General features: G+C 35.9%; 2 protein-coding genes across 2 annotated transcripts in view; one reads left to right on the top strand and one right to left on the bottom strand.

Annotated features, from left to right (window-relative positions):
* Cad99C (cadherin 99C) overlaps positions 1–19,330 on the bottom strand; it is a 376,725-nt gene that overhangs the window by 249,398 nt on the left and 107,997 nt on the right. The gene's annotated exons all lie outside the window — the stretch shown is intronic.
* LOC149375860 (uncharacterized) lies at positions 5,518–9,405 on the top strand. Its single transcript, XM_089598021.1, has 5 exons — positions 5,518–5,616; positions 5,949–6,051; positions 6,593–6,731; positions 6,830–7,526; positions 8,696–9,405. Exons 1-5 carry the CDS (start codon positions 5,562–5,564, stop codon positions 9,328–9,330), a joined length of 1,629 nt encoding a protein of 542 aa, XP_089454147.1. The 5' UTR covers positions 5,518–5,561; the 3' UTR covers positions 9,331–9,405.

The following is a 19,330-nucleotide window of genomic DNA, read 5'->3' as shown; positions in this document are numbered from 1 at the left end:
AATCTTTCCTGCAATCTGCAGTCTTTTGGATGTAGTGTCTTATAGTTGATGCTATGCAGATTGAGTTATTCTGGAACGGAGTAAAATGTGCATATGGCTGGTTTGCACCTGGCTTGGACGTTTTTGTAAGATGAGGGATCCTGATTTCCACTGACCTCCCATCATCTTTTATGTTTTCTAGTCTAATTAATGCCAGAGCTTGTACTCTGAAAGCACTTCCCAGGGCTAACAGGATGAATAACTTTAAAGTTAAGGCACGCAAGTCTAAGCTGACTAGTAGATGCCAGGTCTCTAATTTCTCTAACACAATACTGACGTCCCATGTTGCCGAATATTTGGGTGCTGTAGGCCTGCTCCTGAAGATTCCTCTAAAAAATCTATTTAAAACCTCTGATTTAGAGAAATCCTGCTTGTTATTCAAGGAGAAAGCTGCTCTAAAAGATGAGAGAGTGCCGTAGGCTGCCCCTTTTTTGTACTTTTTAATTAAACAGGCTAGCAGAGTATGTACGCCTATAGAATAAGGATCTTGTCCATCCGATTGGCAGAATTCCCACCAGTATTTAAGCGCAGAGTTGTATTGCTTTATAGTGATATCAGTAACTGACGTGAATCATTGGATTAGGTTTCTAAATTATGGGTTCGCTTATTAAAAGGCGCATATACTCCAGAAACCACGGCTGGCATGTCCAAAGAGGGACAGTAAGAATGCCCTCATAGCATTCTTCTCTAACCTTTTTTAGTAGCCTGTTGATACAAGCAAAACGTGGGAAGGCGTACCAGTACTCTGTAGTCCAAGGTATTGTAAAGGCATTGATAACCAAGGCCTCGGGGTCTTTTTTCCACGAACAGTATTCATCACACTTGGCATTGATTCTGGATGCAAATAAATCAATTGAGGGTATTTCGAATTGTTTACAGATCTCAATATAAGCAAAATCAGCCAGCTCGCACTTAGTATCTATATTGGAGATTCTGGAACCTTCATCCACACGATTATCCTTCGAAGCTACGTATTCTGCGAATACCCATAGTCCTCTTTCGATACACCAGAGCCAAAGTTGTTTTGTTAAGTAAAAAAGGTTTTGATGTCTAATCCCTCCCATCTTGTTAATGTATGCCAAGGCTGTTACATTATCTATTATAAATAAAACCTGTTTATTACGGGTATCTTTAGCGAAGCATTTCAAGGCTAGAAAGGCTGCTTTTATTTCAAGGAAATTGATATGTTATGATCTTTCTTCTTCTGACCAAAAACCACTTGCTTAAGAAGTGTCACAAGTAGCGCTCCAGCCCGTGGTAGAGGCATCGGAAAAAATGACCAGGTCAAAGCGGTGGTCTTTTATATAGTTTTTTGATTCAATGTTCAAATACCACCAAGACATCTCTTCACGAGCATCGATTGGAATTCAAACTTTAAGTTTTTTGTGGTAGCCATGTCTTGCTAAGGTTTGGTGTTTTATATTCTATCCAACTCTTTATACATGAGCCATCCGTAAGCGACTGTGGGGCATGCTGCGACTAGAGTACCTACCAATATAGAAAGATCTTCTAGGCTTATAAACTTGTCTCCTGATACCTTTTCAAGCCACGTTTTTATTTTTGCTATCCTCTCTGATGGGAGGGAGAGTTTTATCTCTTGGGAGTCTATCACAATTTCTAGGAATCTAACATCTAACATCAGGAATCTGTTAGCCAAAGTTTAATTCACCTTAGAGGTTTTTTTTTCTTTTGTTTTATTTTTATATTCATTGTTGATGCGTTGTTAAGATTTTTAAATAGTTAAATTTAAGTAGAAATAATTTCTTTTATCAAAATAAAAGCCTCTAAAAACCATATGGTTTTACTTAAAAACCACATGGTGATTTAAGAAAAGAAACCACATGAAAACGGAGTGGTAAAATCACGTGTTTTTATGTGGTTTTTTACATGGTTTTACTATGTGGTTTTTCAATATGGTTTTTATCACAAGAGATGTTTCTTTGGTATCAGGTAGCTCTTGCCAAAATTAATAATAAAACCCAAGGTATTTAGACGTTGAGTAAGACAATCAAGATTCTGCTTAAAATCGTCGAAGGTATTGCCAAAAATTAGGAAGTCATCCAGGTAAGCCATTACTTAGATACCCATCTCTCTAAGTCTTGTTAGAACTGGCTTAACTATCTTTGTGAAAATACGAGGTTCTGAGGACAACCCGAAAGATAGCACCTTAAATTGATATGATGTGCCCTGATGGGAAAATTTTAATATTTTCTATAATCATTGTGTATTAGAATTTGAAAGTAGGCATCTTTGAGATCGATTATCGTCATTCAATCATTATGCTATAATAAATTGATCGTAGTGCGAATATCTTCCATTTTAAAGTATTCATTAATCACGAATTTATTAAACTGTTTTAAATTCAAGACGAATCGAGATGAGCCATCCGGTTTTGGTACTAAAAAATAAGACGAGAGAAACTGAATCTCTTCCTTCACCGATGCTTCCACCGCTCCTGTAGTTAATAATTTACGTATTGCCTTTTCTATTTCCATTTGTGACGTATTTTTGGATAATATTTCGGGGGAAATTTTCGTCTGGATCTGACTTAGCATTAGATCGATTTTATAACCTCTTGTGGCATCCAGCACGAATGGATCCGAAGTAATTTGCTCCCATTGTTTATAGTAAAATTTTAACCTACCCCCGATATTTACCTGATCTATTGTCTTGATGCCTGCCTCTGCGATTGCGTCTAAGAGTAATATTATCTCTTTATCGGTTGATATCTGTAGTTGGGGTTGTGTTGAGCTCGAGAGGTGAAGGTTGGTTGGTAGTAGCCTCTTGCACTCTCCCGTCTCACCTCCCTCTTGATGGTGGAGCTCCTCCCGTTTAACTGCTGTAACAGTTGATTGAATCTCGGTTGGCTCTGGTTGAAGCTTTTTATTGGCTTTGGGCGTAGATCTTTTAAAATTTTTTCCGTGGTTCTAACGTTCTCGATTGTCGATTTAAGACCATCGCCAAATATCATACTCGTAGAGTTAGTTGCTTCTAAGACCTTCTGCATCTTATCATCATATCTACCAACCAAAAATAATTTTCTGGCTAGGTTGAGTTGATGAACCGATTCGGAGGACAATTTAATTGCATGAGCAATATTAGCCAACAAGATTTCCTTCCATGACGATGCCTCGATATCTGTTAGTACTTGTTGAAATACCAAAATTGGGTATTCTCTAAAGTGTTATTTATCCTTCTAGATCGCTTTTGGTCTGATGTCCGTTTCTATTTCCAGATTTAGTTGAGGAGGTTCGAAGTTAAGGTTGCCCTTTAAGAGAATTAACGAGAGTGAAGCGGTCTTATCATCTTTTGCTGTCCACGCTTGAATCCTAGTTACAACCTCTTCATCCAAATTAATTTGTTTACCTGGCTTCATTGGATCTTCTCCCAGAAAAAACGTTGTCTCATCAACCTCTGTAGTGAAGTTCTCGCCTTCTTCTTCCTACGCCGTTTCCTCAGAATTTTGCTTTGCTTTTGCTGTAGTGGCAGCTACCACGTCTAAAAGTCAGACAAAGCGCTGTTATAGGTATGAGTTTGGTGTCGCATGGTCTTTGGTCTTTGTCTCCAGATGACGGCTGAGAATCATAAAAAAGGGGAGAGGGAATAGGGAATAGGGATATTTCGACTCCTCCCTTCTTTACATCCTGAGCTAGCTCTGAAAATTGACCTGTTAATTTTTGTGTTGCCTCAACTTAATGCTGGGACTCAACACTGAAGTTATGTAAACACAAGCACGTGGTTAGTGGGATGGAAATCTCTGTATTAGCGAATTCTGGAACAGAGAATCATAGGGAAAGGGCCAGGGAATTGTTTACATATCTTTGTAAGTAAGGTCGTCCTCGTTTTCCATGTTTTCTAACTACCCATGAATTCACTAGATTTCTGCTTCCAGCAGCACGAGCTTCTCTGAAAGCGCCTGACGAGGACTCATATCTGAACGTGCGACGTCACCGGACGCCAAGAAAAGAGTAAAGTATAGGTAAGTGCGTATCACGAGGCTGGCGAGGATTGCGCATGCAGGCACAATCATATTTCTGTTCAAAAATTCTTTTTTACCTTCAAATTTCAAGATTCTTCTCTGACCGGTGGCGTCATTTGGGCGATGAGGGAGCTAGGGTACCCCCGTACCCGGTACTCGGTACTACACATTAATATCCTCCAACAAAGCAACGAGGTATAAGCTTAGAGCATATACATATGCTCTAAGGGTATAAATATGCGTGTATACATATATTCATATATATAAGTATATGAGTCCCCATGTCCTCAAGACCAAGAGCCTCGAATGGCGGCCGACCAATCAGTATAGCAATCCCACCAGTGGCTCGGAATCTCATGTCTGTGAGCTTCATAAGTGTGAGTGACATATATCGATGTGTGTGAGTTGTGTGGGTAATATACATAGATATACAGTTTCTAAAGAAAGTCCTGAAACATGGCGGCTCATCTGCCAACTGCCACACAGCACTTTTGACCCTCTGTAAAAAGCGCGAAAATTCAGCGTAAAAAGCATCAAGTGGCAATAACTGGAACTAAAACCTTAGCCACGAGGTTCGGCGTTCGGCTTATCGCATTATTGGGATTCCAAAAGGTCACGTGACTCTCGCGGTATATATTATATAGTCACTTGGGGGAAAAATAACACAGGTCTAATGGGTGCAATTCTATTTTTATTTTTTTTACACGTTCAACAATTGTAATACGATAAAAGCCTTTCAATAACATATTTTTGAGAAAATGACAACACCTTAGATATTTTTCCCCAACTCAATTAGTTTTTTGCAGCTTAAAACTTTTCTTTAAAAGTGCGAAAACGCACATTCGACGTCTCTTACGAAAAACAACGGAACTCAGAAATTCCAATGTTATTTTAAATGGGAAAATCTGAGTTCCGTTGTTTTTCGTAAGAGCCGTCATTTAACCTTACCAAAATCCCGCTTGTTTTCCTATACATGGTCGGGAACGGGAGTAAGTACTTTGTACAGGTTAAATGTGTGTTTCTCCCTTTCAAAGGAAAGTTTTAAGCTGCAAAAGACTCATTGAGTTGGGAAAAAATAGCTAAGGTATTATCATTTCCGTAAAAATACGTCATTGACAGGATTTTATCGTATTACAATCGTTGAACGTGTAAAAAAAATAAAAATATAATTGCACCCATAAATCCTGTGTTATTTTTTCCACCAAGTAACTGTATATCGCGAGAGTCACGTGACCTTTTGAAATCCCAATTCCCAATCGCGTATCGCATATAGCATGCGGTGCTGGTCGCGTACTCTAATTGGTTGACCACAATTCGTTACATGTAAACACACTTCTTCCGGTCGGGTTCCGGGTTCCGGATGGGATACCGGATATAGTTTGGTCAGGTGTGCGTTGCGCAACTCTTCTCTAATCGTCCTTTTGGTTAGGACTAAGATATTAGGAATGCCGCAATCGTGGTGAAAACGGAGGTCCGACGTTCAGTTTTATTCTTTTTTTTACCGTCTGTCTTTAAATATACTTATTTAATAAAAAACCGAGAGATGCAGTGCGTAGAATCAGACTATGACATCGTTGTCTTTGATGGATCAGAAAATGGTAAGGATCACAGTCTCAGAAGTCAAACATTTTTTTACCTAACATCAATGGTCATAAAGTAGGTTATTAATTTTAATATTATTTAGTATCTCACTCGTGAAGCCCTTTAAGGTTGGAACACTTGTCTCAAAGTATGAATAACTGCTGCTTTTCTGACCTTGAACCTTTCCTTGTTTTTTGGTATAAATTAATTGTTCATGGTTATCTAGGTGTTACTATCACTTGTTTATTTACTTTGTTTTTGTGTAAACTATTGGTGACATTAAGAAATTTTGTTCCCATTAAAATTACAATGATAATTTACACATGCAATTACATATTCTTTTTTCTAGATGCTGATACAAGTGTAGGAAGTACTTATTCATTGGACTTGACTGAACTAGTTGACGAAAAAAAAAATTTGTCTCTGGCTGATGTAGATACTATCAATTATGCGTAAGTATTTTTACTAACTTATGTAGGATAGTGAAAATTGTTAGTCACTATATGTGAAAACAACGCTACCCACTACTTATATTTTATAGTTTCCAATGAGCATGGCACTAACTTTAAACAAAACAATATTCAAAAAGAGAATAATTTCGTAGAATAAAATTATCAAGTAATTATTTTACTTAGGGCTGTAGTGGATAACTTCTTTTCAGCTTATAAATCTATGTCATACTGTAGGCTGACAGTAAAAAAAAAAGTTATACTCTACAGCCCTAGATATATTGAAATGTCACTGTTTAACAATAATGTTGAGAGTATTAACAAAACCATGATTTCTCAAACTGTTCATATAAAGTCACTAAACTAAGTGAGGATGAATGTCAATTTACCAGTAAAAAATTATTTTAACTCAGAAAAATAAATAACAAATTAGTCAATCAAGTGTACAATTAGGTTTACTCTACAATTATTGCATGCATATAGTTATGGAAATTTCGCTGAAGGTTAAAATACAATTTAACAACACTCTTGCTCTACTATGTAGTGCGTCATCAAATAGCAGCAACAGCGACTGGATTAAGAACCTGGACGACACGTACAACAACGCTGGCCTGGGGAAGATGGACGATTGCCTATTCAACGTGATGGCCATGCAGAACATGATTGACAACAATGCTGAACAGGTAAACAACAGCGCCTTGCTCCTGCAGGACTGCACGTGAACTTTTGCCGAGTGCAATGCCATTAGGACAGCACTATGACGCAAATATCCTCGTTATAGGACATGAAGGGCGATCTGCAGCTAGGACACCTCCTCATGCATCACGAGCAAGTGAGCAACCATGGTAATCCACATTACTTCAATCCAATGACGATGATACCGGTCAGCGAGCTCATGCGGATTCCCGAGGTCATGTTCAACCCGTCGTCCTCCTTGGCATCCTCATCATTGCTGATCAACGATACCCAGCACAAGAGTTCCCCGGTCATCGCCTCGTCATCGGCATACAGCGAAGCCCGGCTGCTCATGCCCCTAAGGGAACCGTCCTTTCAAGCCTTGGAAAAGAGCACGAGCGAGGAGGGTGACTTGGACCCCAGCTTTCTTTCTCACCTTAAGAAGGAGCAAATGAGCACTGATAGTGAGGAAGATGGTGAAGACACATTAATCGTAGGAAGCGAGTCAATGAATCACTTGGACGATTTCATGCTGTATAACAGCAAGAGCCAGCTTGCGAGCCAAGTTCTTCGGGACGACAAGATGCTGACCGCGTACGCATGGCGATGCAACGAGAAGGATCAGAACAGCCACGCTGCCCAGAAGACCAAAAACCAAAGCTCTACTGTGAATGGCCTCAGCTGCACTTTGAACCCGTTGCCCGTGGTGCAGCAATCGGCAACTTCAATGACCACCACTGCAGCCCTGCTCTCGCTCAAGCGCTTCGATTGGATCAGTGCGCCGCCCACGTCCTCTGACACTGGTAACTATCACTATCAGTTGATCTTTCTCATTTTATTTTCCTGGTTAACTGAATTTTTTTTTATTTCTATGGTCTACTGATATCAAAATGACTGCATAAACTGCGTTTCATATATTGAAGACAGTAATTTCGATTTCTTTGCATTATCATTGCCTGTGTGCATACAGTCGAATAATACTTGAAAATCAAAATTACTTTGCATAATTTTGCAGTATTTATATTTAATTTGTATTTATTTTTTATACTAGATAATGCAATTTTAGTGTCGATCCTAATCCACGTTTCTTTTTATCCACTTCCCTCTCTTACCCTTCCTTTCCCAGGTATGCGAGTCTTACGTGCGAGCCCCTAGTGGAAAGGCTCCCATAGAGGACTCGGCCATCCATCTTATTGGGGAATACTCGAAGCCGCAGCGATTGTTTCGAGCACGCCTCGGGCAGTTTCAGCAGTACGACAAGAACTCTCAGTGACCTTTTGGACTGAGCTAGCCCTGGTGTTGGCTTCCCTTAAAAGTTAACTCCTGGAGCTCAACACCTCATCCGGACAAATTTTCTAAGTACAATTGTAATTTGTAATTCGCTTCAATAATCACGTAGTACTCTTTTTTCCGTAAGAAAGCACTCCAAAATGTAAAAAAGTTTTCCAAGCCTTAATAGGTCTATTACAAAAAAAATTACAATCCTAAGATGACTTCAAAATTGATAAGCAGCTCTTATTTTTCAAATTTCTTTTCAACATCCATACTTGGATTAATTTTGGTGATGGAATCAAAAAGATCATGATTCAAGTGATTCCATGCTCGGTGTACAATTTTTTTTTGAAAGTTCAATTTAGACAAAATCAAACAGCAACTGCTTAAAACACGAAATAACAATCCTGCCGTCATGGATTTAAAAAGAAACAAAACAAAATTACTGAAGAAAGGTGTGTGAATACGGAGTCACGAGACAGTACGGTTTTGGTTAATCAGCTTATTTACACAAGTACAAAGGGTCTCCTTTTCTACAGACTTCACTGGACAAACTTTTTCTAGACAGAGAACTGCAAGAGTACATGACCGAACAGAAACTACCTGATCCAACATAATCTACTTACGGAGCCGATGTGCACGCACACACGGTGCAGTTGTGCACCTTGATAGTTATGCTCTTTCTCATTTCCTGTTGCAGATGAGGAGGTTGACGTCTCGAGCGAGAGCACCTTGACCAACCAGTCGACAGACGACGAGCCGTTACTATACCAGCCAAACTCAGCGCAGACTTTTACATTTAAGACGATGCCTGCAACGACAGCTCGCGAACTGAAAAAAGCAGCAACGATGCCAATGACAGCACCACAAGTGGCTCAGCGTGCTCCCCGTCCCCGAGGTCGCCCGTGCTCAAACGGTGATCGCAACGGACGCGCTCCCGCCAAAGCTGCCCGAGTCGACTCTACAGGCCGGGGAGGCAAACGGATCACCAAGCAATTGCAGAATGATCCAATCAGCATCGAGAAGCGCCAACGGCACAACACGAAGGAGCGCAAGCGGCGCATCCTGCTGCGTTGTCTCTTCGAGGAGTTGCGGAGAATCGTGCCCCGTCTCTCGCACCAGAGGTTCGCTGCAAAGATCGAGATTCTGAGCTGTACGGTCGAGTACTGCTACGAGCTTAAATGCGCTGAGAGGTACTATGTACAGCAGCTCGCTGAACTCAGCCTCTACCAGCTCAACCTCACCAGAAGGCTAGAGAAGCTAAGGAATATGGAGCCCGAGGTCGTTGACAAGAAAAAGACGATAACGTTTCAGACGAGGCCTTTGATGATGTAAGTGCAACATCAGCGTCTACTGTAGCTGATAATGGTCAGAGGAAGAGCCCGAGAAAAAGTTGGCTTTTTTATGATACACGACAAATATGAAAATAACAAATTTTAATTTAATGCTCCTAATTTGGTGTTTCATTTTTCTCCCTTCATTTTACATATTTTTTTATGACAAGTATATAATGGTGTTCGATTTAATGCATAATATGAACATAAAGACACTTAAATGCAAAACTTTCGTATGTATATATATTATTTGGGGGGGGGGGTTCACACATGTCTAGTTGAGCTTATGAATATAATTATAAATGAGTACAACACAGTTATGACATTGAAATCATACTAAATCATAAATTGTAATTTTTCTCATACAAATTTAACTAAACTTTCTAGTCAAGACATATTTTCCATTATTGATCCATCTACGTCATCCTCGGCATCATCAAATTCTGGTACCACATTTCTGCGCCTTTGAAAAAAAGTAACAAACATAAATAAATTATAAGACGGTTACTCGTAAAATAATTACTTCTGAATTCATTCACTAACACAACTTTCGAGTCTCATTTGTATTGTAAATTTTTTTTAGATATTTCATTCACTCTTTTAATTTTTTCTGTAGTAACATATAAGTAATTAAAAATCACCTGTGATCAGCAGATTTACGTTTTTCGAATCTTTACATGCATGTTCTTCTCAGTCTCCACACAACACACCTTCTGAAAAATAGGATTAATTACATTTTTACATATAATAAGTGAACAGTGTTTTCCAAAAATTTTATCAATTATAAAAAAGGTATCAAACGTAAACAAAATAAAATGAAAAAGCATTCTTTTCAATCCCAATTCCCTTTAACAATTTTTTAAACTTACGATATTCCTTAGAAGATTCTATCATTTATTAGAGTGATGTTAAAATTACTGAGTGGTGCATTGTAATCTTGAAAAGAAAATATAATGCCAGGCCTTGCTGCAGCTTTCTCTAAGGCTGAATTTTTCACTACTTTTCATTTTCTTGTGTGTCAAGTGCTTAAGCTGTTACTCGAGTACTTTTTATCAAAATTCTGTAAGTTATACTCATATTTAATATAATTCTTTTTTAAACATTGCACTAGCACATTTTAATTATAAAATTAATTCAAAGAGTTACATGAAATATTATCATAGCAACGTTTCTCATATATTTTAATTTTGTCAATACCTCCATCTATAACTCAACTGACCTGCCATTGAAAGGAAGCGCTCTTGCCTATTAACATTGATGAGGTCATCAGATCTTCAGTAAAAACTTTCAAGACCCTGGAAAGGCTGGGAAGAACAACTTTGTCCACAACCTTCTGAGCGTTCTAAACACTTGTTCAACTGGAATGAACTGGAAATGTTTTTTTTTTTACTTTCTTGTGAGTCCATCTCGTCATTTTACTCAGAGCTCGTTGTAACCATATTTGTCACTCTTCTCAAGCGTTTGGCAAAAGATTTTTTTCCGACTAATTATGTCGTTCATGTCAGTTTCATTAAACTTTGTCTTGTGACGCGTGCTTATTAATTTTTTATTTCTTAACTTAGCACATTGTTCATCCAGCCCGGATACATGCTCTGGGAGAACAGTCTTTTCAGCAACTTCGATGTAGGTATCTATTACAAATAACAATAAATTAAAGAAAAAACTGTCGTGTTGTTCTACCAGAACTGTTTTTGACCTGACCAATTTCATAATTTATTGAAAAAAAAAATTCATTCATCCACACAACGCTTGAAGCACTTTTATGATAAATTTTTTTGAACAAAAGATATTTAATGAACTGTGATAGTAAATTTTAAGACCAATTTTCTGTCTTTAAAATAAAGCCAAATTTAATAGATTTTCAAAAAATTCTTTCTACTTGACACCAACAATCAAAAGTAACAGTGACTGAAGGAAGAAAGAGCAACAAAAATCCCTAAAAAAGAAACCAAGACCATTTCAAATGGGCACGTTCGATTATCCATCGTTCGTTCGTTCGCACTAATCGCACTCCATCAGATCTAATTCTTAAGGAACGTCCGTTCACGCGTTTACCGAAAGATTCATTATTCCCTACGTTCCTTAAGCATTGGTTCTAATGGAGAGCGAACGAACGAACGCTGAATAATCGAGCGTGCCCAACGTCCCATCCATATTTTCATCGTTCGTTCGTTTCGCTTGTACAGTTCGCTTATATCCACTAAGTGAGTTCAGACATTTTGTATTCATTGGCTTGGGTCATCCACTTCTGGAAATAATAATAGTCGCCAACTGTCACAAAAGTTCTAAATTATTGTCTTTTATATTAAAATGTGAGTTTATTTAATAATAGACACCACGTCTAACGAGCATAAAAAACGACAGAACAGCACAAACTGTATGAGCAAAACTAACGAAACGAGCGAACCGAACGAATGAACGATGAAAATCGAACGTGCTCTATGACTTTTCTTTGCTTTGCGGGCCTATGTTATAACATAGGCCTGTGAAGCGGAAAAAGATACATTGGGATCGGCCTCATAGCACTGGCGTCACTGTCCTAGGTTAATCTCCGTAAAGTCAGTAAAGTGCGGCGAGGCGAGTTTGAGTTTCAAAAATGGGGAGAGAAGGCTCGTGACTGTCAGCGCCATCAGCTTTTCTATCCTTACACATTGTGGCGTTATTCCGAAGTTTCAAGAGAAGGCTCTCAAGGGCCGATCCCAATAGTACGGCTCCAGACGCTCCAGTACTCTCGGATGCTTAGGGCCTTTGCACGCAAATGCGAAAATAGCAATTAAGGAATAAGGAAATAATGGGAATAAGAAGAATAACGTTTCGATGTATACTTATACTTTTTTCAAAACCTCAGACTAACATCCTTGACTGACGTTTCCAAAAAAGTATGGTACATCACTACGTTATTTCTCCTTTTCCCATTGTTTCATGATTCCCTGATCTTATTCACGTTTTTTCTTATTCCTCGCTCTTATGGTATTGGCGTGCAAAAGCCTATATAAAGCTGAGAAATAGACTGCGGGCAATAGAACGAGCCGACTAGAGCTATATAGTAATCCCTTGAGGATCACTAATCAAATCTATAGCGCGTCTTTCTATTCTACTCAGCCAAAATTCGTCCCGTTCGGTAAGATTTACATTGTGAGGTTACAATTCAAATACAAAATAATCCACACATACGTTAGAAATTATAAAGATATAAGGATATAAGGAGCCTTATATCCTTATATCTCTATGTTAGTAATAGTAAAGTCATTTGTTGCCTATAAGGAATTAAATTCAGGAATTCATGGAATGGTGAACCAACTCTGATACGGTATGATTTGGTATAAACAAGGTACGAACGAACGGCTTAATCTAATGTAATTTAATGATCTCAAAATCAACAGCAAACAAAAAATTGTATGCTTTATTATTTTTCATAAAATCATACACAACAAACTTTTATTTCAACTCGTGTCTTGCGGTATTTGAATATTGGAATAATTCATATACTTAAAAGTGAAACGCTGAGTCCAGATTAATCAAAAACTTACTTATACATAAATCTGCTTAATGATTTTATTTGGGACCTCTCCCCAATAAACAAATTCATATAGATCAATGTATGTTTGTTGTTCCAATAAGTACCTGTTACCTATGTAAAATAACGTCAATATAAACAATATCCATAGGAGTAATTTTGTATAGATGTAAGGTTTTGGAACAAAGTCCATATCGATACGTATGGATTTTTTTTATTGGGTCGCTTTGTACAGTACGACGTCACCTTAAATATATATATATCTCGCGATAAACGACACAGAAATCGTATTCAAACTATTGTTTTTTTCCATACTCGAATAGAATACAGTACCATTTCTTCAAACAGGTGCAAACACGCAAAATCGACAAAAATACTTATATTAATAAATTCTTATTTTTTTCTCACTTATACATGCGTATAAGCATACCCACCCTACAAGACAACAAGCATGCACTCTACAGAGAGAAAAAGAGAGAGTTGGAAAAAGACAAAGAGCAATAATTGTTCATATGTATATACATAAGTGAACCCACAATACATACCCATGTTTAGATGTTGCGTGCTCCTTTTCTCATATCGGATTGATAAGACTTATATAGAGGTTCAAATAGCGGTGCACCTACTGATCACTCCATTTCATGCCCAATTTTTAGTTGTGCGTACATAGATACTTATGCATATAAGTGGGCTTTTAATGTTTAGTCATTATCGTTTTTAAAATCTGATCGCTTTTCCGTTGTGGCCAAACTAGTGACAATTCTGGGCAAACCAGGATGCCACAACAACTTTGAGCGAAGGATGTGCGTATCGTGAAGGATACCAATTATGTACTTTGTACTTCATACCAAACTGTACTTTTTATCATAGTAAGTATACTACTGACTTACTGTGGGCATGTGCGCTTCATATCCATTAATCATATGTTGTAGTTCACAATTATCGTATCATCATATCGTTACGCATTTCTCTTTTTTTCTGTGTGTCATTACAATGTCCTTTTATTCGCATATCTAAATAATCTCATATCTATGGTCACGCATAACCAGTCTCATCACAATTTTTATTTTCAATCTCTCATTTCATTATATTCAACTTAAATTAAAAGCATTAATCTAAGCCAGTGCCATGGATTAGTTACCTAACAAGAACACGAAAAAAACTGAATGCACTGGGAATCGAACCATTACATATATTATAGCCTCATTTTTTTTCTTAATATTTTGAAGTGTGTCACTATCTGAGATATTTGCACTTTATCTAACTGAATTTTTCACAATGTTGTGTACAGTAGTAAAATATATGTATTTGTTCCACATTTAATTAAAAATGCAATTTTTATTGGCAGATTCCATGGCATAACCTGTCTCACTGGTGGACTTTAAATTTTCAGGAACGAATGTACGTCGTACTAGTGTACAACAAACAAGCCTTAATTCGTTAAGCATAAAATCTAATTAAATTCGTATTAGTTGGTTCCATAACATAACCTCTCTCTTATTAGTAGATTTCATACTTTGCACTTAACAAATTAAGGTTTGCCTAGTATACTTCTACCATTATTTTATATTACATTAATTGTATTTTTCAAAGATTCATCGCAGTTACAACATATCATGTATGTCCGCAATTTCTCATATATACACTTAGCTAATTAAGTATACTCATATACTATCGTATATTCATTATTACTTTTTTAACAATATTATGTACGACGGTGTATGAATTTTAGTGTTTTAATGAAGTTGTAAATTCTCGTCTCGAATCCAGAGCCACAGCATACGGAAAAAACTGCGTCATCTGACAAAAATTCGAACCTATACACACAACCTCTAGTCTTTGTTTCTGAGGCTACATCGAATACCCTAACCTCTGAACCAATTACAACGCACTCATTGTATTTATCCATCGTATTTTTTTCACTCTCTACTATCCTATCGGCAGTACGTACACATTTTTTCTACTCATGTACATGTACATATTCTTTCATTATAAATTCGTATCATCCCCAGTGGAAATTTGAAATCGTAACAAAATGTAAGAAAAAGTAAACATGTGTATACATACATGTATATTACGTAATAATATGACTCGCAAGAAAACGTAAGAAAATGTAAGGAACTGTAATATTCTCATGGATTTCGGACATTTTTTACATTTTATTATGTCGTGTTATGTTATCTTACATTTTCGTTACGTTTTATTATGATTTCCAACATACTGTTACACTAATAATTTTTCATAATCATTACTCAATTTTTTTTCATTAAAAGTAAATTTTATTCGAAAATGTAAGAAAATGTGTCGAAAAGTTATTAATTACAACAAAATATGAAAAAGAGCAATAAACTGCCAAAAACTGTAAGCTGTTATAAAATATTACACATGACAACATTTTCTTACCGTTTAATAGAGTTTATTACAATTGCTTTTTCACGAGATTCAAATGTAACTAAACGTAACAAACTGTTACTGCGGTCCGAAATCCAACCAAACCTTACATTACATCACAGAAAGTTACGGTTTGTTACGATTTTTTACGTTAATTTGTTCCGTTGGGGATCACATATATTATATCATTTCGCTGCTATATTTTTATTTTTCGCTTTGAAAATGACTGTTAATTTCATAAAATAGTCAACCTTCTTAATCGACTTTCGAAATCAATATCAAAGGTGAAATGACAGGAATTGAACAGTCACCCATCCAAGTACAGCCATCCACGACAAAAGCTGCTTAACTTCTCTGATCAACGAAGCTGCAACTCTATCGCTTAAAACCTATTCTATACTTGTATGCCATATCACGAACGATTGGTTTTGAATAGAAAAGGACAGTATATGTATCATACGTATGTATAAATTTAGTAAATGTTAACACGTCTGTATTTCTTTTGTTTTTCATGAAAATTCCAAATTTCTGTGATGTTAATCTGTCCCAGAAAAAAAAATTGGTAAGTTACATTTTGCTCAAAAATGAGGTTTTTGTTACAAAACTGATTTCAAATAGCTTATTTAATATTATCATTAAAAATGTTTTACGTTAAATAAAAAGTAAAAAGACAGTCACCGTAATTATAACAGTTACGAAAACTCGTGCTGTACATCCTACGTACCAAAATACAATATTACACACACAATTAATTGCAATCCTATATACATTGTCTACAGCCTTCATTGAATATATAATATGCTCCAATGAAAAGACACAACACACAACGTGTTATACCCTAATACAGTTAAGTTTCATAATTTAGAACACTTAACAGAAGTGACAGGTGATTACAAGGCTGATATTTTGTTTTTCTAACTCGTCACTCTCATACGTTTTACCCCTGAAAACTAAATATACTTCGAATTATCTTGTTACTGGAGTATGTAATAGAATAATGAATCGATGAACATTTGATTATTAAAAAAAAAAAAAAAAAAAAAAATTGTATGGAAACTTAAGGACATCTACATGTCACTGTTTCCAAACAGTTCGACACGAACAGTCAGCTTTGGAACTCGCAGTAAGACAGACTTTCATCGGTAGAATACGATACTGTACTTACATCGCGAAAAGTTGATGTCAAGCAGTTTATTTACTTTTTTTGTGACCACATTTTCGTTGCTCCCACAGTAATATTAAATTTAATACATACACCTGTTTTTCACTTGGAATAGTCGCAACTGTGAGTATACGCCACAAAAATTATTCATCTCAAAATAAACCACCGAAACTTTTTCAGCTGGAAGCCCCCCGCCCCCTGTTACGATGGTCACTGAACTATTATCGACAAATGAAACAAAAACATCAAACATCTCTTTAATTAAACTATTTTATTTTTATAATCGAATACTAGGGTCGGTAACGATGAGTTTTAAAGAATTTTCATTAAAAGACAATGTTTTCAAACGTTGGTCGTTTCGTTATTCTTACACCGGTATAGTTTATAATGTTTTACTGCTAACATTCTTGATGGTAACACAATATTTTTACTTGCGAGATTATATGAAAGTGTATAAGCTTAATCAAAAAAATGTTGAACTTTATACAGAGGTATGTTATGCATTGCTTTTTTTTACGGTCAATTTCATCTTAATTTACAACATTTTCAAGCAGAAAAATGCAATTAGAATGTTCAAAAAACTCAATTTAGTCAAAGAATTAGTAGGAAGATTAGAAACTAATGATAAAAATTTATTAAACCACATAAGATATGCTTCGTTCATACACTTCAAGTACATTTTTTCCCTGTACTTTGTATTGCATTATTTTTATACGGATTTCAACCTGTCAATGTTTTTGGCCATAAGAGTGCTTCATGCTCTCGTAATAGATGTAGTAGTGATGCAATTTGTTTTTTTGGCCATTTTAATCAAAATATTATTTAAAACTATCGACTTGCATTTAAAAAATCATTTTGAAAATTCTATTAATGTTGAAAGTGTCGATTTCTTCGGTTATGACAACATACAAGTGCAATTTTCGACAATATCGAGATTGCGAAAGATTCACATGTTGTTGATTGAAGTATCGCAAGGAATATCTAATTTTTTTTCTCTACAAATTTTTATGTGTCTCGCCATGTATTTTGCCTCTCTTTTGTGTTACGGTTATTTCATGATACACATTTGCGTTGATGCGACTGACGGTTTTAAAAACCTTCTTGCATTACCTTTTGCGAGGAACTTTCTCGACACCCTACTCATGGTTACATTATTAACGAGGTCTGCGAGCTTGGCGCTTAAAGAGGTAACGTATTTCTTGTTTTTAATTTTAATTTTTTCTATCTAAAAAAAAAAAACCTAACAAAACTTTAAAAAAATCTCACAGAGTAAAAAAGTCAAGACTACGTTGGTCCAATGCTTATTGAAAAACAACGACGTGAAGTACAAACGTATTATATACCAAGTATGTTAATAAATGTTTGTAAATTTAGTAACAAATACTTTATCTAAGTATACAATAAATATGCGTGTTTCTAGCTCCTATTGTTCTCACATCAATGTCGGAGCACAGAAATCAAGTTTGAAATGTTATCTGTCTTTTCAATAAACGATTCATTACTCGTATCGGTTAGTATTTTTGATGTTTATAAAATTTATTTAACATAGTCAAAACTTATTTAAATAGGCAAAGAAACATTTTTTAGAAAACAAATTTATGAAATATTGCATTACGTTTTATTATTTTTCAGATAATCAGTGCAATTGCATCGTATCTGGTGGTACTATACCAATTTAACCCCTCGCAAAAAGTAAATGATAACTTGATGGAAGATCATTGAATCTAAAAACCTTTAAATAAAGGTCCATTGAACTGGAAGGATAATATTGGATTTGCCATTAAATGCAGCACAATACACCAGTATCTTTCTTATAACTCTAAAAGTGAATTGTTAATATTTTTACACGCCTGGGTTGTCAACAATTCTAGTATATTATTAATGTACTTACGATTACGTACTCTTTTTGATGTTAAATTATAACGGTTTAATAAATTTAAAATAGAAAAATTATTTAAATTTTGTTCATCAAACATATTACTTATTGTGGTAGTGTCAATTTTTTGCACCAAGTTAAATTTTGGAACCAATTCATCATGCATTTACAAATTATAGTTGTCGTATCTGGCACTGGCCCACGTACGAAAAAACTATTTTTCCTTTTGAGGGCGCAGTAAACGTCCAAAGATGAAAAAAATGTCAAAATTAGGAAAGCAAATATTTTTTTTCGGTTTAAATTTGTCTTTAGATAGTGAAATCATAACCCCGGAATTATTGCGTGGTACCTAATGCCAATTAACAATGTTTATACTGAGGTACTATATTTTGAAAAGTCTGAATATTTGACAGTGTCATTTATTTTCTGAAATTGTTTTAACATTGAAATTTTTGGGAGATTTATAACGTGAAAAAATTATCGTAAAAAGTATGTTTTTATTTTAAGTATACACGATACAGGCAGTGCCTATAGGCTAAGCCGACATTTATTAGTGCGAGGTCAATTGGGAGCGAATGAGTCATCACCTCGGTAGTCGGTCATCACTACAAAAAATTGGGTTTTCCATGTGCCAGATATTTATAACAACGCATTTTGTTATTTCATATACAATAAAAACAAAAAAAATAATTGCTTGGGCATGCGATAAAAAGTAATAAGCTAAAATATCAGTTAAGAAAATTTCCCCTAGAGTAGTCCACGGAGTTATACGTATACAAATTTCAAATATTTAATTTTTTTTTCCATGGTATAAATATTTGTTAAGCACACGAAAATTTTTAATGGTAAAAATAAATTTAAGATCGATCGCGTAAAACATTTTCGATTCGAGAATATGACAAGCAGTGGGGACATATATTACTAATATAAATTATTTATTTTGGAAAAAAGTACGTACATTTTACCCCCTACTCTTCCAGATCGATCGGTCGCTTGGAAAATAGGAATTAAGCAGAAGTATGAGAATTTTTTTTTTTTTCTTAAGTGCTGACTTT

Source organism: Copidosoma floridanum, unplaced genomic scaffold (genome assembly GCF_036245765.1).
Source record: "Copidosoma floridanum isolate Cflo_tuat_1 unplaced genomic scaffold, Cflo_Japanese_pri ptg000004l, whole genome shotgun sequence".
Taxonomy (NCBI): Eukaryota; Metazoa; Arthropoda; class Insecta; order Hymenoptera; family Encyrtidae; genus Copidosoma; species Copidosoma floridanum.
The sequence above is the reverse complement of the archived record's forward strand: the minus strand, read 5'-3'. Positions and strand labels throughout refer to the sequence as shown.